Source organism: Furipterus horrens, unplaced genomic scaffold (assembly GCF_987537825.1).
Source record: "Furipterus horrens unplaced genomic scaffold, mFurHor1.1.pri manual_scaffold_6, whole genome shotgun sequence".
NCBI classification, from domain to species: Eukaryota; Metazoa; Chordata; class Mammalia; order Chiroptera; family Furipteridae; genus Furipterus; species Furipterus horrens.
In genome coordinates, this window is record NW_028327176.1 from 124,662,254 (window position 1) to 124,687,647 (window position 25,394).

The following is a 25,394-nucleotide window of genomic DNA, read 5'->3' on the forward strand; positions in this document are numbered from 1 at the left end:
TTTGTAAAAACTTCAAAAAATCAACGAACTATACAATCTAATATTTTGTATCCTTGATATTACAAAGATTAAAAACTTGATTATTCACATTCTCATTACAAAATTTAGAAACACAGAACATCTATACTGAGTTTTATAATTTACCTAAACCTAACAGAAAGGCCGGCCAAATTCTAACTATTAATTTGAACATATGTTGATGACTACTAAATAAACCTACCTACTAGAAAAAGTTTGAGCATTTTTGGAACAACTTCCAAATAGCGCTTAATTTATGCTATCATTTAGAAACACATGATGAAATGCTATTATTTTTATTACTTATCCTAAAGTCTTTTTAGTAAATAGACAATATTGCATAATAATCTAAAGAGAATTAAATTAGAGAAAATAAAGTATACTATGTCATCACTTTATATTTAGATTATCAAGTTACTAAAAATTTCTCACTGTAGTACATAAATAATACCCTAGTTCAGCTGCTCTCAAATTGTGTTCTGGGAACCCCTGGGGGTTCCTCAGGCAAAAATTACCAAGAGTTAAGACATTATCTGCTTTTTCACACTCATTTTCTCATTAGTATATGGTGTTTTCCAGAAGACACATAACATGTGATATAACAACAGAATTAAAAGCAGAATCAGATAAGAACCTGTCCCTATTAAGCCAGACAATAAATGTTCCCCAAAATGAAAATCAATGACATTATTCTCACAAAATTGTTTCAGAAAATAAATTTTATAAAAAAGTTAGTTATACTGAAATGATTTTATTAGACTACTTAAAACATTTTTAAATTTAATTTTTACATGATAAATGAGAATATTATCCATGTAAACAAAGAAATTTCAATAATTTTTATTAATGTAAAGGGGTTCTGAGGCCATGAAGCTTGAGAATTGCTCCTCAAGTTCATTTAGTAATGGCAATTTTAGTATGAATCCCTTATATGATTAATTTGGGGGAGAAGTGAAGGATAAACCATTTCATTCCATCTTGTAGTATCTGTTATACTCTTTAAGTGCTGAAGACCATGAATGGTATTTCTAAAAACTTAGCTAATATTCATCCTTCTAAGCTGAAGCTAATTAAGAGGAACTTACTTAACTTTTTCCTCATAATACACTCTTGTCATGGAAACAACATGGAGCCATAATGTCACACTTTGATAAACTAATTGAAAACTGTATGGAGTCTGGCATACAGTGGATGGTCAATAAATACTTCTGGGAAAGAGGTTCTAATACAAATTATACATACACTACATCTCTGCTTTGGAGATTCACAAAGCTCGATGACATTAAAGCCTCTGAAAAACCTCTAAATAAAACTACCTAATTTTGTTTAATGCACAATTTCCCAAATTTGTTCACTACAGGTTCCCTTTTTCCCTAGTAGTATCAATCATCTTGACTCAAAGCACACTTTTCAAGTATCTGCTTCAGTATGATTAGCTAAATAGAAAAGGCACTTAAAAGAAAACATACCAAAATAAGAATTTTTATAATTGTATTTATACTTTTCTCTGATTTTTCCTATTTGCTTAAAGTTGAAAAGAAAACATCTAAAATATTTAGAGAGTCCCTTCCAGTTCTAAAATGGTATATAATAATTACTTTAATGTGACTTCTTTAAATTCATAAAATTTCCTTATAAAAATTTTACTTGTAACAAGAAAGTTCATTACTTATTAATGTTAATTTTGTGATTCTGTTTTAGGGTCTTCTTGCAAAATACATTTTAGGTAAAGAATTTGAAAATCCTTACTGCAGAATTTCATAGACTTTTTCTGACTAAATCTTTCCTTGGTGATTTAGTACGTTACAATTTTTCAAAATCAACTTTCATTTTAAAGTTGAAGAGTATTTTCAGTTCTTAAACTCCTCATGCTTTCTGGCTTTTGAAACTATACAAGCTGATTACTCTGCTTAAAATTTAATCTTTACCCACCCATCTCCACGTATCATTCATTCCCTTTCATGTTTCAGCCTATGCCTTACTGCTTCTGCTTTACATGACCTGTTAGACCATCGCTGCCTTCCTTTACGTTGCCATAGCACATTATACTCCTTCCAAAATATTCCTTTATGCTCCCCACCCCCAGTACTTTGTAGTACTTATCATACCATATAAACTGTCCTTAATAAATTTTGATACCCAGACCTCAGTGGGAATCAAATGAAAGTTATGATTCTCTCTCTCTCCCCTTCAAAAACCACACATATAGGCCCTACCACAATCTTGCCCTGTTTGGGGGTTTAATAAGACCCCTGCAGTATACTAAAATTGCCAATTTACTGGTCCATAAGACATGGAATTGGACCTTGTTTACCTGTCAACCCAGTATCAAAATGCAACACTTTGAGGCGAGTGCTTAATAAACTGTTAGATCAATGAGCACATGAAAATATGCAGAAACCACTGACTTCTCTTCTATCTAGCCATTAAATGGTGAAATTCCTTATGGTCTGAGATCCCAGAAACCAGTTCCAGAACCTCTTCTCTTCACACTCTATACTCTTCCTTGGACATTCCTTATATATATCAATCTTCCTTATAAGACATCTCTCTTTGGAGTCCCAAAGCCTCTTCAACTCAACGTATGTAAAAATGAACTCATAATCCTGGTGCCAACCCCCCCAAATGTTCTCCACCGTAGTAAATGGCAACAGCATATTCCAGCCTCAAACTAAGAAGTCAATTTTTTTCATTGCCCATTCCTCCATCCCACCTCATTTCCAATATCCAAGCAGTTTCATCAAGTCTGATTTTTCCTTCCTATTCTTAAATTCATCGACCTCTCTCCTTCACCATAATAGCCCAACTTCAAATCATCTTTGCAATAAACCCCACCTTTGTCACATCCACTCATGCCCTCTAGCTCATTCAAATCTATTCTCTATTTACCTTAGAATCCTCTTCCCCAGACATGTATCTGGTCAAGTCACTCCTACTTAAAACCACCAGAGGCTTTCCTTGTTCTTTGGAGAATTAAGTCATTAACATAGTCTACAAACCCTGAAATGCATTTCTGGTTCATTCCTATTTCTCTGCTTTATCTGGCACATTCCCAGGCCCACACCCTCCAGCCCCACTTTACGTTTAGACACAATGGTCTTTCAGGTGCTTTACCTGCCCTCTGTTTTGTCAGGCTTTTTCCATGTGATGCACTCAGCATTCCCCAACATTCCCTTGTCCACACAACTCTTCTATGTGCTTCAGATCTTCCCTCCAAGGTAACTTCCTTCGTTTTCTTTTACCCTATTTAGTCTAAGTGTATTATCTTGAATGCACATACTCACTGACTTACAATTATATTTTTAAAAGTATACTGATTTAATGCTTTCTACTTATGGTTCCAACTGTGTCATACACACACAATACATATTTTAAAAAATAAATAAAAATTACCTTTTGCTACTGTCTTCCTCTAAACATTATTCTTCATGAATATTAATCCATGTCACTACGGTAATATTTAAAATGTAAAACTAAATTTAAAAAAATTAAAATAGCTCATTTATGGCCATACATAATTTTTAATTTTGAAATTAGTAAGAACCTTTATCTTTAATATTAAGCTTTTTAGTTTGAATAGTTTTATTTATTTATACTAATAATTAAAAGGCGAGTAAAACTAAAAGGAAAACTTGAAATGATATTCTAATAAAATTCCTTATCCAAAATATCTATATTTGGATTCTCAGTAATTATTTATAACTATTATTTGCTAAAAACAAAACAAAACCTGATATCCTCTGATCTAATTTACCCACCCATTACTTTCCATGACCAGAGCTGCTTTCAATCTGTTTATAGATATTCAGCAAATAAAAAGTATGACCAAATTACAAAGTTAAGTATGATTAACAGAGCTAACACATAATGGCTGTAGACTAAATGCTATCCCTTGTGGTGTGGTAAGTTTTACATGTTAAAAGCTCAGTTAATTAGTTTAGCAACACTAAAGTTTATGTACTATTATTATTCTCATTAATAAAGAAATTATGGTGCAAAAAGATAAAACCTTGAAAGGTCACACGCGTTTAGCGGATGGCAGAGATGAGAGTCAAATGAAGCAGTGCAACTCCAGAGCTACGCATTCATACTGCCTAGCCTCAAAGTACCTATTGCCTCAAATATCGAGCACGCTATCGAGCACGCTATCGAGCAACAGACCTTAAACTGAGCCAGAAAAAAGAAATGTTTTCTAGTTCCCTCTCACTACTAAACAAACTAGCACAAAAGCATAAATTCCTACAGGTAAAGGGAAACACTTAAAAATCTAAGGATAGAAGTAGAATATAAAACTACTACAATGATATAGTGACAAAACAAATGGCTAAAGAAAATCGATGTGATCAACCCTACTTTTCTTAGTATTTCTAAGATTAAAATTTTAAACTCAAAGTTGGAAGAGAGATATAAATAGGTAACATGGAAGAGTTAATATTAAAAAATTTATTACTACTAAAAAAAATTTTTAATGCACTTATCAGTAGTGCTCCACTTATTAAAATGCATGTCACCTTCGATAAACATTTCATCTCCTTTCCCACTAACATGCAAGAGCCTGCTTTATAGTTGCAAACCCTGATGCAACCTCACTGAGATTCACTCCTAGACCAGTTGGCTAGTTATAGAGCTTTTTCAAATTTCTCATACCCCTGCCCCACCTCCAATATCAATTTAGAATCACTTGATATAGTAACAACAATCTTTGGTTAACAGTACATAATTAATGGTTAAAATCTGATTTAAACAAAGGTATCCCTTTTTATCATATTACATTATCTGAAGCAGAGGTCAGCAAGCACATTCTGTACAGGGTCAAATGGTAAATATTATATTTTAGGCTTTGGGGCTACTATTTCTGTCACATTAGCATGTATATAATATACATGTATATAATATATGTATGTGTGTATATATAAATTAAAACTCTTTAAAACGTATTAACTTTAGCTCAGGAGCCTTGTAAAAACAGGTCTTCTGCACAATTTGCCCACATCAGCCATAGTTTACCCACTCAGATCTAAAGAATGATCCTTGGTCCTAGTAACCTTTCCAGCAGTAGGAGTTAATACAATTCTGTAAAACAGAGGCAACTCTATTCATGCCTTCTCCACCCTGGCACAAATCATATTTTTGTATCGCTCCTTTCTCAGACTCATATATAAAATATTTCTAGAATTATCAAATTATCAATTACAATTTGAACAACAGGATCATCTTTGGAAAATATAGATTGTAGCAAGAAAAGACACCCCCAAAAAAGAAACTGAGCTCTTTGAATGGTTTAGTTTCCTGCATCTTTGGCTAACAGTCTGCTTCTGCTTGGGATTCTATTTCATATAAACACCTGTTCTCTATAGCCAAGAAAATTTTCTCATCAGTAAACGGTATTGTTAAAATGCAGGTATTATCAGTGAAAGAAAATATAAAGAACCTGGAAGCCATTGCATTCCACCAGATATATTGTCATTAAGAAATTCCCTAATCAACTTTTAAAGAAAAAGTCAATAGTTTGATTAAGGACTCCAAAGTCAAACTGCCTAGGTTTAAACTCTCACACTGAATTTGGGAAAAGCATTTACTCAGTCTCAATGGTCTCATCTGCTGTCACTAGCTTGGGAGTTAATCACAGTACCCGACATTAGAGCTGGCTGTTACTTTAATTGTACTTCACATTATATATTATATAATGACCTTTCATGTTGGGGCGGGGGGGACTCTTTCTAAAGACAAACAGGGGGAAAGAATTGGTTATCTTTTCCAAGTGAAACTAGGTCAATGTATTATTGTAATTCCAATTATTTAATTTACCTGTGAGACCTAAATACCAGTCTTTCCTCTAGAATATAATTAAGAAGTCCCTATGATAATAAGATCCACCTAATGAACAGAACTAGTATGATCTGATTTGACTAAGCTCTTCATTCCTAAAAAACCTGACTGGTCCTTCAAGTCAGTTTTTCATATTGTATCATCTGTTTTCTCACAATTTTTTCAGATCTGAAAGGTTAGTCGCTTTTGCTCTCTACTATATAGTTCTGATTACTAAAAGCTCAGCTTAATGGAATACAGTTTTTATTTTTATGATTATTCTAGCATATAAATAAGAAACAAATTTAAAAAACCTATTTGCTACTTAATCTCTCCATAGGCCTATTATTAAAACCCAGTCCCCCTAAACTTCTCAAAACTTCTATAATTATAAATCTCTTACCCATTATTAAAGTATACGTTAAAATATATCTATAATCTTTAAAGCAAGTTTACATTTTCTCTGAGCACTTTTACTATAGCATCTTCCCATAGACAAATACATGGAATACTTTGTGCCAAGTATTCTCCAAATTTATCTTCACAAACAAATAAGGTTAAGTATTCCTCCCGTTTCACAGGCAAAGAAAACTGAAGTCCAAAGGTTATACATCTAGAATAGTAATCAAACCCAGGTCTCATTATTTCAAGTTAACTGTTATTTTTTATTAATTACAATTTCCTGCTCAAAACTTTAGCCAACCCCCTTCATTGTCACAGAGGGTTTATGATTATAAACTTATTAGAACTCATACCATTTTTTAAGTCAAATCTTCTAAGCTGGGTGACTATCTTCAGAAGTACTCTTACATGCTTTTAATTTCTTTGTAATCAGAAGTATAGGTGTCAAAATTAATCTTGGTGGGCTGTTTACTCTTTTTTAAATATTTATTGATATGAGAGAGAGAGAAAGAGAGAGTGGGAAGGAAGAAGCAGAGAAAGAGAGGAACAACAATTTGCTGTTCCACTTCTTTATGCACTGATAAGATTCTTTTATGCATCCTGACTAGAGATAACACCTTGGTGTATTGGCAGGATGCTTTAACCAACTCAGCTACCCTGTTTGGGCCTATTGACCCTTAATTAACTGTGAATAAACACACTTGAAAGACTGTGTTTTATAATCACAATTTAGTCAAACACCTAAGAATTCATTTAGATAATTCAGTCAGTATCAATCATCAATACAAATTTGTCATTAAAAAAAATGCAATGCTGCTCTTCCAAATTTTATTCATCAAAATCTATGTTCTGCTAAAAAAATTAATTAAATAAAATAAAAATAAAAAAACTCTATCCAAAATTAAGGTTTCCACAAACAAAGCATACTCTATAAAATTAATTTAAAAGTTTTTTAAAATAATGCATTTTGAAGTTTTGTTTTTAAATCAACTCATAGTTGCTAAGCAAAACTTGTGCAAGAAATCCTCTTTAAAACATTTACTTAGTAAAGTATAATTTAAAATTCAAATCTATAATTCTGTTGAAGTTATTGTCTTTTAATTTAAAGATGGAAAATTCTTAGACTATTTATGCTTAAGATGGCAAAGTAAATAATCTTAGGAGAACGACCAGTTTCATTTTCAGTAATGTTTCAGTTTCAAACAATGTACTCAAAATACTACCACACATACAATGGCAGTGAAGTTGCTTCAGAAAATGTGTATTTCTCCAATACCCCAAAACTAAACTAAAACCAAGTGACACAAGCAAAGGTAAATATTTCTTGCATTTATATGGTGACCTCTGTGAAGACAGACTATGTGCCTGTTATCTATCCATGACAGAGACCAAATGGGTTATGCCACCATGACAACAGGCCATCTGGAGTCCAGAATACAGATTCTTTATGTGCTTCCTTTGGCAGAAGGCTGCCACAATTCATGCTACTATGAATAACTCAAGCCTTATACTACAAAATCTCTTTTCTCTTACAATTTAAATTACTTTTAACTTAAATAGAAGCTATATCAGACCTTGTTGCTATCTAATTTTTCTCAGTACCAAAATTTTTCATCCAACCAGCCTTTTCCTTATGTGATCCAAGCTCAAATAAGGCTGTCTATGTGTGTTTGTGTGTGTAAGGCAAATAACTAAAGGTAGGCCTGCTTTAGACTGCCTTCTCTGTAGAGACCAAAGGTTCTCACACAAAATATTTCACTGTTCAATGTCATAATTTTGATTTTCAGTACCCTGAATTCTCAAATTCCAGAGAAAAAACATACTAACATTTCCCCCAGTCTGTCATAAAATATTAATACTCTATATACCATATGCTCAGTACATATTTAATAATCCTAAAATAATTAATGTTCAAACATTACTCGTTTCACAAACACAGCATCTCACAAACTAAGAAACAGAAACTGATAATGTTGACACATTTTAAATTTATTTCTAAAATTTTGAATATGGTTCCTATTATATAATGGCCTTTATCACTTTAGATGGAATTATGAAAGCAACTTAAAAATCCTAAAAACTTTACTATTAATAATTTTTTTCTAACTCACTCATTTTAATGACTGACTTTCTTGAAGTTAATTAAAACAGAAAATGATTCTAAATGGGTATGCTCAGTATAACTGCCACTTTGTGTAGTATCACAGACATTTGAATTCTAACATTTAGAATGAGGAAACTACTAGCAAGAATAAATTTAATCTGTTTCATATTACTTGTCCAGAATAAGTTGGGTACATTACAATTTATTTGCTACAATTCTGTAGTGATATGATAGATATTCACAAACTTTGAAGAAAAAGTATGGCTGTAGTAAGCGAGAAGAGTTTCTAGATAAAAGAAAAAAATCTTGTGGTTATCTGATAACATTCTGAGTGGATTAAAAAATTGACATTCATAGGATTTATCTAACCTAATGTTCACTTAAGAATTCAAGAAAGTCTTTATTAAACTCTTTAAAACACATATACCATTAAGCCAGATTGGCAAAACAAGGAAAACCACCTCTCTGACAATTTCCAAAAGAATATAAACTACTGTGATGGTTTTAAATTACACAAATCTTTGGACAGGAGCTAGATGCAACAGCCAAGCTGCCTTCATATATTCCTAAGTCACCTGATCATTATCAAAAGGAAAAAGTTTCATTTATCTTCTAATCAATTCTGGATTATTTCAGCCACCCAATACTTCATGTTAATTGTTCCACAAAAAAAAGTCATATTTAGAATCATTATACAGATCACCAAAGGTTTTCTGGACATCTACCCAACACATTTTAAAAAGTACTTATTTTTGGTATTTACTATACTTTTTTCTTTGTATCTTAGGCTTATTTTATCCTTGACTCTAGAAGTAATTATACTAATAGTATCTTCTGAAGTTTTAAAGTGGCCTTTTTTTTTTTACACTGTAGCTGTCATGTTCAGGAAGTAATGCACACTTGTTTCTGAAATAAAAATGTTTTTCTTAAACTTTAGTACATTTTAAAGCAATACTTGGAACAATCTTACAACTACTAAATTCTAGCAATAGCAAACATAAACCTTTACTGAGTACTTGATTTGTGCCAGTGCTTATCACTCACAGAATCCTACAAAGTAGGAGCTATTTATTAGCCTATTTCACAGACTGGAAAACAGATTCCTACAGTACTTACTACCCTGCCCCATAACAATCATCTAAAAATCCACTGTGTAGTAATGAAGATAATCCAATTCCGTCTTTTCATAATGCCAATTCAAGGGTATTAAAGATTTTAACAGGTACTTATTTCATTTTAAAATATATGTAAATGCCCCACATTTAAAAATAATGATGTAAATAATAAGAGAATAATTGCATGTGTAAGAAAGGATGAAATTTTACCCACTTCAGTCCATAATAAAGCTCTGTTTTAGAGGCTACCAAACTAGGCTTATGGTTTTATTGACACTCTGTGAAAAAAAAAGGAAATGGAAACTCTATAACATGCATTTACTTTATATGTCACACCATACCTCAAATTATACTGGTTAAGTTTTGAAAAGCACTATATTACCTTTAATATAAAATGGGAATCCCTGATTCAGAAACATTCAAAGTGTTATATATATTTTCTCTAAAATTTGCCTCCTAGGTTTTATACCTTAACTTTCCCACTAATCAGCACACTCTAAATAAATGTACACTTAAGATACACACCAAAGTAACTTCTATTCATGGTTCCTATTCATCTGACTTTAAGACCACCAATAATTTATGAAAACTAATACTTAACCCACAGTGAAAAACATACTAATTATAGCACAAAGAGGTAGTCTACAATGTGGTTAGTGTCTCAAATATCTTCATCCTTGCAAAGAAATATCATACTACAACCTACAAATGGCACTATCAAAAGTGTTTGTAAAATTTTTAAATCTGCATATCTCTCTATATCTTCTTCTGTTTCTCATAATCAAACTCTAAAAACTCTTTAAGAGACAATGTATTGCTATTTCTAGTTCAAAATCAGATTTTCAGATTAGAAAAAGTTTAATTTACTTATTTCATGAATGAGATAGCAGGGGCCCACAGAAATTCCATGACTTGCCTGAGATAACCTGCACGGTAACTGCTGGCAAGGATAAGATCACAACCCACATCATCTGGCTCCTAATACTTTCACTTAAATAAAAAGCAGAATCACTTTAAGAAAAGCAAATACCACTACAAAAAATAAGGATTGCATAATTTTAACAGATTAGCAAAGTACGAACCCAGTGAGGGCAGGGGTGATGCCTTTGTAAAGCAAGAAATATGATCACATTCCCAAATCTGGTAAAATTACTTAAAAATTTTGCCTCAAGATCTTATAAATACACAATCACCGCTAATTAGGGTGGTAACTTAATTATGCAAACTAAGAAATAAACAATTTTCTAAAAACTATTTCTCTTATTCTATAAAGTTTCCCCCCTAAGCCTGGCTCCACTTAAAAAATAAGAATTCTGATAAAAGTTTAAAAAATACCCTTCTATTTTAAATTCAACCTCATATTTTAAAAAATATAAAATTGATTAGACATATATATCATGGAGCCAAAAGAAACAAAAAACTTATCAAAAATGTTTTAAATCTTAAGGTAGGTAGTAATAATCATAATGCAGTTTTATAATACCTTTATCAACCCCACTTGAAATAAATACATCAATTTTTTAAAAAATCTGTGAACTTTTAAAAACTGCTCACAAAACTCCACTGTCCTCTTGGTCAAAACTCAATCACTGTGATTCTATCTGCAGGCTGACTGCAGATGCTAATCTATGCCTATTTTAAGCTCATAAATACGAATATTACATCCAATCCCAAATAGCTGTAATTTGAGATTTTTCTAGAAATTTCAATCTGACATATGAATTCTTCCATTTAAACTATTCCTCAAAAAATAAATAAATAAAATAAACTATTACTCAATCATCAGTAACACAGCAACAAATTTCCAGGTGGAGGGGGAAATCTACTAAAACTGCCAACAATAGTTATTAGTTTGGTTTAACTCACCAAAAAAGTCTTCAAACCTATGTTAAATAAAAGCAATCTGATAGGAAATAAATTTAAACATGTTTAAGTCATTAGAATAATTAAGACAACGGGGAACAGTATACAAGGTTTTGCGAGTGCTCATTTAAGACATAAAATTTCAAGATCCTACTATTAAACGAAAGCATACTGATACTCGTTCCAAAATGCTTTTAGAACTAAATCCAAATACCCACACACAACTAGGTGCAATTTGATGGATAGGAAAGCACCTTGAATGATGCTTTGTATCTAGTAGGTACAGAGTGAGCAATATGCTGAATGAATACGAGAAAATGAACCAGAGATCTCTGAAGTCTAATGAGAATTCTTAACTGTGTCACGAGTATGCCAACATGACTGATCTGGTATAAAGATGAAAACATCCCAAATAAGAACCACATCCATGCAAAATAGATGGATTTTTATAAATAACATACCAATGAAGACACTGCTTATTGTGTCCTAAATCTTGAAAAAGGGAACAGGAAAATAAATTCATTTTATTACACTTGAGAGATGAGAAACCCTCTCAAAAATTAAATTAAATTAAAATCAACATTGGTAGCCTTGTTGTTACCGAAGAAAACAAAATGATGTTTCTACAAAGGATCTGACATTCCCATTATTTGGCCAGATACCATTAGCCACTTCATTTTTAAAATATAAATATAGTATTACCAACTGTCTCCAAGAAAATAGCAACCTTCAATGACTTTGGGTTTGTGGGTTTTTATAAGATGCAAAGTTGAGTTTTGTAAAATCTGCCCAACTCTCAAAAATGGAAAATTATAATCTTTACAATATATCTTTCAATTAACAAGGAAGACATAGAAATCCACTTCAGATTTTGTGAAATTTTTACGATCTAAAAATTTAAATATTGCAATTACTGAATCTGAGTTGGCTTCAAACTCTATTTTATATTAGCGAAATATTGAATGAAAGCACCCTAAATCACTACTTGAAAGCTGTTAAGTTTCCATTAAACTTACTAAGCCTAAATATCTTTGCTTATTTCCAGTTGTGAGCACTTATCAACAACCTATATTAAATCAGAAAGATTCAGACACGTTTAATGTTCTACATCCAAATGAAATGAAAGCCATCAAAACCATGTCGAGCCTTCACCTCACACAAGACATTCAATTCTAAGCTAGCTTTGACACTTCCTAATCGCTTCAGAAGCCCTCATTAAGTAACAATCATTATGAACTATATCACATCAGTTGCAAATGTCTCAGAAAATCAATTCACTGCATAGATTTCAAAGGTCTGATTTGCCGCGGGTGAGTCCTTTAACTACCCGACACATACACATATTCATACAACCTAAATCAGTTTAGAACATGGAAACATAACTCCCAAAGTGATAGGTCCATATTTAAAGTCAAATTCTATCAATAACTAAATATTCACCTTGAAACTCAAAAAATTAAGTAATAGGTATTTTTAAGCTATTTAACAAAATATAACCTAACTGAAAAACTTTTACTAGTCAAGTTCCATCCTGAGTAAATACAAGGATAAAAATCAAAACTCTTCAGTGGCATCCAGTTACAGGTTTTAATTAAGCAAGGGGAATTACCACGAGAATCAGCAATATTACAAAAAGCCTGTTAAACTTCTGGTTGTAGGATTATTACAGGCTTTACACTTCTGCGAGCGTGTTCTGGTAAACGCCGGATGTTCTGCGGGCCAGCTATCATCACACATCTGAACCCCTCCAACAAAAAAGCTAGCTCTGAATTTAAGGAAAACAAAAGAGGAGAAAAAATATAACGGCTCGCCCGGGCTCCGCGGCGGCGGAAGAGCCTGCGTGTGCAATGCTAATGCCACTTCGGAGCAGTTAGCCACCAGCTATTGTGTGGGGCAGGAGAAAGCCGAGCGGACCGCGCACGCCGAGCGAGCGAGCGCGCCCTCGTTCCTCGCGCCGCTCCCGCCGCCGCCGCCTCGCGCGCCCCCGCGCCCGCACGGACGCGCGCGTCGGCCCCTCCTCCTCCGGCCTTGCACTGCACAACACTCATGACGTATCTTTATTTCTAGCACATTAACAAAATATCACAAATAAATTGTCGGCAGCCCCTGCGGCCCCGGGGTGCAGGTACCCCCGGCCACTGTCCCCCGCAGCCCCCGAGCTGGCCTCCCAACCCGTCCCCTGGCCTTTGGAGCTTTCACGTTCTGGGGCCAAGTTTTTGTCTCTGTAAAAAATTGCGGGAAATTCAATTTTTATTCGACTCGGGGAAAAGTTTCTTTGCTCCGCGACGTGAATGTCTCACCAGATTCTGGTAGGTCCTAGGATGCTCCTTCCCGGTCCAGTCGGTGCGCCGGGGCAGCAGCTGCGGGGAGAGGACGCCCCGTTAGCCGAGCCCCCGGCCCCAGCCCGCCCGCTCCCCTCCCCCGCCCGCCCCGCGCCCCGGCGGGGACCCCGAGCCCGGCGCCCCACGCCCCAGCGGCGACGGCAGCGGTAGCGCCGCGGCCCAAGGGCGGCCGCGCAGCAGCAGGACGCGGCGGGCCGCCGCCGCCCTTACCTCTTTCTCGGCCACCTCGCGGATCAGCACCTGCAACAACAAAGCGGGGAGAGCTGAGCCCCGTGCCCCGGGCCGCGGCCCCGCCACCGCCGCCGCCGCCCTCCCCCACGCCCGCGAGCCGCGAATGCCGGCCTTGCCCGCGCCGTACGCCGTCGTACCTGAGCCGCCTGCTGACAGGGTCCATCTTCCAGGAACCGGGCGATGAGGAAGTAGAGCTCTGCGCGGGAGAGAGGGACGGGGAGACACACAGGCTGAGCGGCCGGGCGGCGGGGGGCGGGGGACCGCGAGCGGAATCGCCCTGTGCCAGCGGCCCCAGCAGCCCCCCGACTTACCCGATCGCAGCTCCGAGAGGCCTTTCCTCTCACAAGACATGTTTATGGGTCACTTAAGGGCCGCTGGCGGGACACCCCGCCGCCGAGGGGAAGCGGGGTTGGTGCCGCCGCCTGCCCTATAGCTGTCACTGTGTGTTCACGAGCCGAGCCTCGGCTCCACCATTCAAGCAACGGCGGCGGAGGCGGAGGAGGAGGAGGAGGAGGAAACAACAACTCTCAGGCAGCGGCTACGGCTGCCGAAGCCTCCGCCGCGGATCCCTCCGCCGCAGAAAAAAGTCCTCCACCTTCGGGGTCCTAGGCTCGGCCCTGTCCTCGGCCCGCGCCCCCGCCCCCTGGCACAAAAAAGGAGTGCCTCCGGACCAGCGACCCCAGCGCCCAAGCACTCGGCGCGGTGAGATCCCCAACCCCACCTCCAAGGCTGAAGGTGCGATTTATTTATTTATTTCCAGTAGAGAAGATGTCGGAGCTGGAGCCGCGGGTTGGCTGGGAGGCGCTTTCTCTGTGGAGGCCGATCGCGGGAGGGAGGGGGGCGGGCACTGTTCCGCGGAGGGATCTGACGCACACGGTGCCGCAGCACAGGCTCTATTCAGTGGCGCTGCTGGAGCTGAGATGGAAGTTAGTTTCTATGTAGCAGAAATAGGAAACAAATGAAGCAAAACTGCCCAAAGAGGGGAAATACCCCGAGGATGGGTCTCACTCACGCGCGCACACAATCACACGCAAAGAGCACTCTCACGCTGGGCAAACTCGAGATCGCGCTACCTTGCCCGAGTTGAATGATAGTGTTTGGTTTCTGTCTCTTGCCATGTGCATGTGTATAAATGCTGCGGATTGGCATATGTGTAAGTCTTGTCCTGCGTTATTTCTGCAGCCTATGCAAAGTGTTGTGTAATTTATTGGAGTGCTTTATATTGCAATAGAGGCTCGGACGCTTTTTGTTAAGCACTCGCGTTTGCTAGCCCAGTATTTGCTGAAGCCACCTATGCATATATCTTTTATTACTGCTATTGCCTTAAGCGTAGATTTTACAAATGTTTTTATTCTTGTTTGGGCAAAGCGAACTCCTGTACTTCAGATACTGTTTTTCCTGATTACAAAAAGGCTAGTGATGGCTAATTAGGGATTCGGGATTAAAGAACCTTTAAGCTTTTCTTTTTTAAGTGTTTACCAGAAGGAATAATGTAAACATGAAGGAAAGGAAGGAACACTAATATTTATGCTAACTGATCTGGAGGTAATTTAGTGACAGATCAATAACCTGCCGAAGGATATTGAAACAGTATACTACACTTTAGCCAGGATGATTAGTGATTAAATAATTTAAATAATCTGTGAATCTTGTTGACTTCGTCATGCTAATTAATGGCTTCTAATTTGAGGTGTAAACCATTCCTGTTTACAGTTAATCACGGGAAGACTTCTTGAAAACTGACAAAAAAGGAGAAAAATTAATATTTCGTAAATTAGTACGTAATTACTGGTTTTATGTGCTAAGTCATACGTCTGCGTTTTATGATGAGGATAAGGGCCTTGTTTGTTTTTTTAAAAAAGAGCAGAAAGAAGAACATGAGTGAAATTAATAGAAACAATGGAAAAAGCCAAAGCCGTTTGTTAGAAAACAAGGACACTAAGTGATATTTATCCCCAGATGATTTAAGCACTTTTCAAAAAGACTTGAGAGTTGAATTTTTAAGGATTGAATTTTAAAGGGAATTAGGATAGTCGTTCTTTTGTTAACATTTAACAAAAGATTCTCCTTAAAATTTGTAGATAATAAACTGCATTTTATGGATCTGGTCTAAAAAGGTTATTTGTGAGGAAAGGACCGACAAGCTGTATTGTGGTTTCCTAGATTGTTTCCTCAAGCCTTGTACCCTCCTACCTCCTAAAATTCCTTGCTGCAACTGCCTTGGGCTGCACTGCAAGACTGCATCGGTGTGATGCTCTATACTAAAACATCCAGGAATACATGTGATGAGGAAGAAAAGAAGCCTAAACCTCCTTGGAATACTACGACGTAAAAATTGCCTTTTAAAACAATCAAATAAAAAAGAGAAGTTACCATGACTTGTCCCATTGCAGCATAATTATCAGAGAAACTTATTTATTGAAATGGCTGTCCTTCAAATATTGAAAATATTTGCATTTTTAAAGACAGTAATTCCATTCTAACTATTATAGGTAAGTAGCTTGCTTCTAGATGGTTAGGTTTGAAAAGATAGACATTTAATATCCCTTTATATAATTCTATTTATTCCTGTGACTGATGCTTTCTAGTTTATCTTTTCTTTTTAAAAAATATTATATTCTTCAAATAATTGTAATATTTTATATTATGAGGTTCTTCAAATAAACAAATTTTAAGAACTAAGGATTATAGTTAGAATCTGTGGTTTTGAAATGTTTATATTAGTCTGATTCTTACTAATAGATGTTTTATCCTTGTGAAAGAAAATAAATCAAATTATGACATGGAATATAAAATTACCCTGGGTAAAGTTTTCCATATATATCTTGTGACCATTATGTAAACACAGAAAGCTACTATGATTATCTCATGTATGTTTTTCATTTAGGAGTTACAAAAGCTTTTCCTAAATATGCTACTATGCTTAACTCCTAAATTTTTAAAGGAAAATTTCCCTTCTAATTTTTCTGAATATGATGTTCCCATCATTTTGACTAACCTTTGACAATGTTTATAGTTTCTTTTTCAAAGATATAATTTGAAAAAATGGTGTCATCCTGCCTTTGAACTAATTTATAACTATCAATCTGTTATAAGAACATATATATTAACTGCTAAAAAGTAAAACTTCTCCTCAGCCAAATAAAGTATTTGTTTTTAACAGGGTATGTTAAAATGAATTTTATTAAGTCTTTTAAATATAATAAATACTCCCTATAACATTTTAATTTCTTTAAACATAAAACACCTTTCTGGATTCTGGCATCCTCTGTTAACTATAGGGTTTATTAAGTCACTTATTGTATACGAGTACACAAAAAGTCTGTACATATCAAATAGAAAATCTTACCTTGAAGTCCTATGTTTTTGTTCCTGAGACAATAGCACTTGCAATTCTTTTCTAAGCCTTCTCTTGCATATAATTCATATTCCATCTATAGCCCTTTCTATTTGTTTAACTTTTTCATCTACTTCAAAAATAAAATGTCAATTTTAAAAATGTTTCATTCGTTTTATATGAGGGCTTACAAAAATAGTAAAAGTTTGGAAAGCCAGTGATTAAAGTTTTTAATATAATAGTCTCTTTAGGAGAATTACAAACTTTGCTTGAAATGTGAAATTTCAAGAAAAATTTCTGTGAAATTCATTAGTTGTTTTCACTATACATCCCATAAAACAAGATAAACTTTTAACAAAAAGTTTGTCTTGATTGTGTTAAGCTGTTATTCTGGTGAAATAATCAAATGCTGCCATTCGAGTTCTTTCTAGAACAAGGTGGGATAGTATTTATAAGTTAAAGGATTCCATCACATTTATGAATTTGGTTTGTCTCCACTCGTATGAAATAATACACAGCTCAAAAAAATCTCTGCAAAAATTTTTAGGATTATATATTATCTTGTTTTTATTTTGATATTATGCTTTTTTATAGCTATAAAGTATAGAAATAGAAAAGTAGCAAACACTCTTCTTCAAAAATTACCGTTTTGTTTTTTTTTTTTCCGATAAATACCTTCTTTTTTAATACTCATTTGTCCTGGCAACAAAATACAACTGTCAAAAGAATCTTGTATAATACACCAACTCCCCCTTCTGGATTGCTCCCCAATATTGTATGTTTCTGTCCATGTCTCTTTGACTTTCTTTCAACACACACCTTCTTCTCCCTTTCTTCAAATTTATATATTTGGCTGGTACAGAAAATATAGAGATAACCAACTTTAGTAAGCCAAGTCGTTATTTAATTATTTGTATTTTCTCCCTTATATCTCATTGAGAAAGTTTTTCACTGAAATTAGACCACAATTCCTTTTAATCTAATAAAAATTAGCTGGTAATCAACAATCAAATAATCGTTTAATTATTGGGTTAACCAGAAAGTCTGTTCAGTTTTTTCCATAAAATAAAAGATACATTTTTCTCATTTTCACAAGTAATTTTATTGATTTGAATATTTTGAGTATGTCAACCATCTCCAACATGGTATAACATTGATTGTTCTCAATTAATGTCTCGATTTGATCATTTGTCAACTCAACTGGTCCACCCCACCCTGGAGCATCGTCCGGCGAGAAATCTTCAGCACAAAACTTCGCAAACCACTCGCAAAACACATTCAATCAGTCACAGCACCTTCTCCATATGCTACACAAATCTTTTTTGGGGGGGGGGGCATTTCAGTTGTGTTTTTACCTTTCTTGAAATAATAAAGCATAATATGCTGAAAATGTTGCATATTTTCTCTTCTTCAATATTAAAATGGCTACACAAAAAATTAACCAATTTTGTTAAGTTTTTTTTTTTTTCAATGTACACTGATATTACAGCTCTCACAATACAATCTAACAAAATTGTTTTGAATGGAGTTAAAATCAACCTGGTGCTGGTAGAGCCATCTTATGAAAAAAAACACAAATGAACTTTTTGGCTAACCCAATATTTAAACGTCATTAGTAATTCTCTACTCAACTTTTAAAATCTAAATTTAATATTCCTTGTAGCTTAGATTTTTTAATGTAAATTTTAGTTTGCACAAGAAAAACATCTTCATGTACTTATTTATGTTTTATTTTTAACATTACCTCATAATGGAGAAAAAACATTTAGAACATATTCCCCGAAGATTTGGAGCAACACAGTGGATGAAGTAGGAAAAGCTGTTCAATAGTCTGTAGGCATGCTCTATCATATGAAGATGTCTAATGGATCAAGAGTGGGCTGAACTGAACAGAGAACAGTGGAAGAAGAAAAGATAGACCCGGGGAGGAAGGGATGCAGAGTCTTTGAAAGTTGCTAGTGGTGGTGGTGTATTAAATAAAGCGTGGTATTATCAATGTGATTTTAAGATGAAATTTGATGACAGGAGTTATGTAGTCACTTGCCTTTACATGTGCCCAAATTCATAAATTTTAAGAACCCCAAAGAAGAAAAAGTATTTTATTCATGGAGAGGAAAGGGGGGATGGGGGCTTATCTGACAAGTTAGTGAGGAATCCCTACATAGTAAAAATACTCAGATCAAGGACACCACCAAAGTAGACACTGTTGGTGGGGAAGGAGAAAGGTTGTTTAAAAGAATAAGATCTGACCACCATAGTGCCTGCAAGTCTGACTTGAGACTCAAATATGAGAATAAGATATATATGAAACTAAGTTCAACTCAACATTGAGAATAAAGCCAATTAGATCTAAACTGATTTTGTAATAAAAAGTGGTGTTTCCATTTTCTGAATTACAAATTGTTTATATTTTTCTTATTTACATACTTGGCAAAGAACTTCTTGACTTATGTCTCTGTTACTTTATTCCCTTTGATGAATATGGTCATGTGTATTTGTTGGAATAGTGATTAGCTAAGTAGTCCAAACAAGGAATAAGTTCTATTATATAGTTACAAAACTTAAAATAATGTTGATAGCAAGTAGCTTTTTTAACCTAGATGTGTATGTTCAAAATTTAAGAAAAGCTTATAATTTGGTTTTTAGGTTACTCCTACAAATCTTAATACACTCATAATTTTTATACTTACATTTGAGTTCATAAAATATAGATGTGAATAAAATGGTTATAAGTGGAATTTTTCATGTTCATCAGAACTTCCCAACTGACAATAACTTATATAAGAACTAATATAGCCTTTAAATGGGATCTACTGCTAACATATGTGTTATTTCCTCTCAAGAGTTATCAGAAGTAATGTCACTGAGCATTATTTTGTTAAAAATATTGAGTAAGCTGTATCGTATAGGAAGGAAGAAACATATTGCCTTTTTGTCTTGCCATCTTCACCTCTGGTTTGCACATGTTACATTTTATACTTGTCATTCAATGTTTTGGGTAAATACGTGTATAAGATTTCTATCTTTCCCTGATATTCCAAATTTTCTGGTTTTTTTTATTTAGTGTCTCTACAAATTTCCTTCTCTTCCATCACTGAAACTGGTTTCCAATGCTAAACCAAATGTGGGAATTAAGATATGTAATTAATGTAAACAAATCTTAAGAGCTCTAAAAATATAAAGGAATCTATTCTTTGCTTCTTATAGTTGAGACGGTCACACATTAACATCTTCAACATCTCTTAGTTTCGGCTCTCCTGGTTATTAGACAAAAGACTATAGAGAGAATTTATACAACTTGTGTGAAAAAGAGGAAAAAACAGTTCCTTCTTTCTTCTACTTTTCCATAAGGAAAGAAATGAAGTGTCAAACAGCAAGAATTTTCTGTTTGTGAAGCATATAGACATACATTTTTGTGTTATTAAATTTTTCTTATTTCTTTTTGCCAAAGTCAAGGTAAATATAACCTATTTAAATATTAAAGTTTGCTGAGTTAGAGGAATTACTGGTTTTTTATAAATTATTTTTGGGGTAATTAATGCATCTTTCAAACTCTAGTTTATAAACTTTCCAAGTAATACTGGCTGAAGAGGAACTACATTGACTCAAACCACTCTGTGGCCAATAGTTTTGCTTACCTTAACCTCTTTGAGGTGTTTAGGATGGGAAACTGGCTTCATTTCTGAAAGCCAGATCCCATCAAACCTAAAAATCTTTTAAAAATGAGTCCTTGATGAACACACAATGGTAAATATCAATGGTACAATACTAACATTTTTTCCTAATGCCTATTAACATAGCATTCTTCTATTAGGATAATAATTACAAAAGTCTTTTCCTCTTTCAATCAGCCAGTTTCTCTTGTCCTCTCCTCTTTTTCTTTTTCATTTTCAATATTACCATTTTAATAAACTTTTTTTATGTTAAACAAAAATAAAGACGTTCTGTCACAAGTTCTGGTGACTTGTACTACTTCTATGAAACTGTGTTTCTTTTTACTGGGCAAAATCATATGAGTTAACATAAGGACACAAAGTCAATCTGTAATATCTGTCCCTTGTCTCCATATGCCATTTCTTCTCCTATCTTACCCTCACTGCAGCATTCTTATTTTCTCTCTGTGCATCAGCTGAAGAACCATCACTTAAACACTGCTTTTTAGTTTGACACTCATGTGTACAACATTATGTCTAACACTTGGAGATACCCAGCTCACCAGAGGGTCATGGTAAATATGAGAGCTAATATGGAGCAACTGATTCCATCTACACCTGGAAAGCAAATGTTTCAGGGATAGTCTGGCCAGTCTCCAGAAATTATCAATTATTAAAACCTAACTTTGTTTAGGAGCAATAACTCAGTTTATTGAATTGATTGCAAGAGATATGAATCAGTGGCTATATGTACCCTTTAAATTTAACTATAAAGAATTTATATTCCTCAAATATATATGTACGTATGTATATATTTCTATGTATGTATGTATGTATTGGGCGGAGAGAGTTTTTAGTACAAATTATGTATTTTACAAATACAAGCAGGAATAAATTCCACCAAGTTATTTTTAGTAACTACAAAATAACAAAAAATTTTGTGAGATAACCGATTGTGTATGATATAGGTTAATGTGAAAACATTTTTTTCGAATTACTTTTTTTTAAGTATATTTTATTGATTATATTGTTACAATAGTTCCAATATTTTTTCCTTGGCGCCCCTCTGCCCAGCACCCCCCTCCCCCAACAATCCCACCCCACAAGTCCATGCCCATAAGTCATACATATAAGCTCTCCTGCCTCACCCTTTCATATATTTTTCTTCTTCTTTTTTAAATAAATAAATAATTGTTTTAACAATAAAAAATAACAATCCCTCCCTCTCAGACTTAAGACCCTTTATAATCTTATGAAGGACAATGGGCAAAGGTCTTGAGCCCTTCTAGCTGCTTCAAGCTGGACATGGTTGTCGTCCTACCTACCCTTGGGTCCAGAAATCCCTAATAAGAGTGAGGGTGTGGAGGGGACGGTGGCCTTCCCACATGGGGGAGGATCGTGCAGACTCCAGGTCAGATGGCTATCCCTGGACAATGGTATGTTTTGTTTAACAGGCTGGCATCCTTGTTGGAGGCAACAGATTTGGCAACAGGGTTAAAAGACATCATTTAATCTATAACTGCCCTGGCTGGTTTGGCTCAGTGGATTGAGCGTCGGCCTGCGAGCTAAGTGTCGCTGGTTCGATCTTCCAGTCAGGGTACATCAGAGAAGGAAAACTCTGACTCCAAAAAACCTCCGCTGCCTTGCGGCATACCTCTTCAGGGGAAAGGCTAAGGGAGTAAACCCCGACAGAAAATCCGGAGCCGGAGTCCCTAAGGCGGTTTGACGTTGTAGTCAACACCGGCAACTCCTGCGGCGCACCTGAACCCAAGCTGTATCGACTCCGTCTTTCCCTTGGACCCTTCAGCTGCGAAGAGAGGGGGGGTCTGCTGCATGGGCAACAGCAGACCCTCCATATTACCCTGCCCAGGCTCTGTAGCTTCAGCGTCATCGCAAGATGTCGATTCAACACGGGAGGAGACAGATACCATGTCACTCCCGAGTCGGACTGCACAGCCATTCTCGGCGATGCAGATGGACACTTAAGAAGCTACACCATCGTCTCTCGAGACGGACGGCTGCCGACGACGACGACGACGACGAATCTATAACCACTAGATGACAAAATGCAGGTATTAATTTTTCAATGTCCCACATTAGGGAAAAGAAGGGCTTCTTTGGAGGAAAGTGTGCCAGGTACATCTCACCTGTCCAAAACCCTTTTGCCCATTATACTTAGTTTGGGCTGAGGGAAATATTTTAAGTTTCCCTCCTCTCAGACCTCTGGACTCTTTCTGTCCAGGCCATTAGCCAGAAAAGAGAAGCCAGTTTTAAAGTGAAGCCCACAGACCACCCCATTCTTCACCAACCCAGCCACTTAGTTCAGCCAAATCACTGAGTCCCAGGAGGCAGCGATGCAGACAGGATTAAGTGAGGCCTATATGTACAGACAATCATTCAGGTAATGAGATCATAGGCTTATACCCTTTGAAAACAGAAAACACATGTTAATTTATGTAACATAACCCACATACAAGTTTCTAAATCTGTAGGACTGTCTTATCAGAAAGACATCCAGTTGCAAGGCATTTGACATTCTTCTTGCCTCTAAATTAAACATCTTTGATAATACCACAGACATAGTTTAACTTTCAAATGAAAACAAATTTTAAATGAAAAGAAACTTTAAATACAGTTAGCTGCACTACTTTATAGTCTACCACTGATCATTGTGATTTTCCTTGAATAATGATTTTTCTCCCTAAGATTACCCTCCTTGTCATTAAAGGGACTGCATTAAGTCCATTTTTAATTTATCCTGTTCATTTGCATAAACACAACAAGAGCAGCAAATGATCACATATGATCTTTAGTTCTGCTTTGCTGGAACTTACGCAAGGAACATTTAGGGTGACCTTCAGTCTGCCCTTCAGGGCACAGAAGCAGAACCACATACCTGGCATCCAGCGTTGCCTGTAAACACCTGTCTTTTCCAAGTCCTTCTGGTTTTCCATTGTGTCTTAAGATCCCTTCTAGCCATCTTTCAGGAAAACAACCTTCATTCCTTCCCTGGAAAGATTGCCATGGACCACGCATCCAACCAAGGTACCAGGCCTTTTATCTCATAGGCTTTTATTACCTTTGAAAGTCAATCCCAGTTCCTCAGTGCTTTTTGGTAACAACCAGAGCCCAAGCATGTCTCCTTTAGGCATGACATTCCAGTCAAAGTCTTAGTCAAAAAAATCTCTATTAACAACTGGTCTTATTAGTTTTATGCAAAGAAACTTATGTCATTACTTCTTTAAAATTCCAAACTCTGGAGGGATCAGATAGGGAGAAAAATATACAGTGTGAAGGAAAATCCTTGTCCTTCTAATATTCACTGAACTTTCATTTCCATTCTTTATATTTTCATTTTTTTCCCCCACTAAAATGTTTTTGTTTGTTTTTCCATTACAGTTGTTCCACTTTTTCCCCCCTCTTGCTTTCCTGCATCCTGCCGCCCCCTTCTCCCACATTCAGTCCCACCCAGTTGTCCATGTCCATGGGTCATTATACATGTTCTTTGACTAGACCCTTCCCCTTCTTACCCCCTTCTCTCCCTTCCATCTCCCCCTTTGTTACTGTGAGTTTATTCCTTGTTTACATACCTCTGGTTCAATGTTGCTCATTTGTTTGTGTTGTTCATTAGTTTCCTGTAATAGGTGATAGCATAAGGTATTTTTCTTTCATTGCCTTGCTTATTTCACTAAGCATAATTCTCTCTAGTTCCATCCATGTTGTTGCAAATGGTAGAAGTTCCTTCTTTCTTTCAGTACTTATTCATTGTCATTTTTCCCCTTTGTACTGGTGTTCCTCTCTGTCTCTGTCTGTTTCTTTCATCTTCTTAAAGCAGACCCTTTAGCATCTCTTGCAATGCTGGTTTGGTGGAGATGTATTCTTTTAGCCTTCTTTTGTCTTAAAACTCCTTATTTCACCTTCCATTTTGAATGAGAGTCTTGCTGGGTAGAGTATTCTTGGCTGTAGGCCTTTGTTTTTCATTGTTTGGAATATTTTTTGCCATCCCCTTCTGGCTTGTAGTGTTTCTACTGAGAAATCTGATGACAGCCTTATTGGAGCTCCCTTGTATGTTATTAGTTGTTTCTCTCTTGCTGCTTTTAGGATTCTCTCTTTGTCTTTGAATGTTGCCATTTTAATTAGGATGTGTCTTGAAGTGGGCGTGGTGGGGTTCATCTTCATTGGGACCCTCTGTGCTTCCTGGACTTGCATGACACTTTCTCTCCTCATGTTAGGGAAGTTTTCTGTCATTAGTTTTTCAAAGAGGTTTTCTATCCCTTGCTCTTCTTCTCCTTCTGGAATTCCTATGATATGGACATTATTATGTTTCATGTTTTCCTGCAGCTGTCTTTGAACCTCTTCCGTCTTGTTCAGTCTTTTTTCATTTTGTTGCACTGTCTGGGAGTTTTCATCAACATTGTCTTCCAGCTTGCTGATCCGATCTTCTGCTTCCTCTAGCCTTCTTTTAATTCCTTCTATTGTGTTCTTCAATTCAGAGATCGTATTCTTCATTTCCTCCTGGCT

At 35.8% G+C, this 25,394-nt stretch overlaps 1 protein-coding gene and 1 long non-coding RNA gene across 3 annotated transcripts in view; one reads left to right on the forward strand and one right to left on the reverse strand.

Moving 5' to 3' along the window:
- The window catches only part of PHIP (PHIP subunit of CUL4-Ring ligase complex), a 135,957-nt gene extending 121,374 nt beyond the window's left edge, over nucleotides 1–14,583 (reverse strand). Inside the window, exons 1-4 of the mRNA XM_090282685.1 lie at nucleotides 14,195–14,583; nucleotides 14,021–14,079; nucleotides 13,863–13,892; nucleotides 13,611–13,670 (exon numbers count right to left, since the gene is read on the reverse strand). Of these exons, the coding sequence (XP_090138811.1) occupies nucleotides 13,611–13,670; nucleotides 13,863–13,892; nucleotides 14,021–14,079; nucleotides 14,195–14,234 (189 nt within the window). The 5' untranslated portion in view covers nucleotides 14,235–14,583. The remainder of the gene's footprint in view (nucleotides 1–13,610; nucleotides 13,671–13,862; nucleotides 13,893–14,020; nucleotides 14,080–14,194) is intronic.
- LOC150007359 (uncharacterized) overlaps nucleotides 13,997–25,394 on the forward strand; it is a 56,510-nt gene continuing 45,112 nt past the window's right edge. For both annotated transcript variants that reach the window (XR_016512021.1, XR_016512022.1), the window contains exon 1: nucleotides 13,997–14,618. This is a non-coding gene — a long non-coding RNA (uncharacterized LOC150007359). The remainder of the gene's footprint in view (nucleotides 14,619–25,394) is intronic.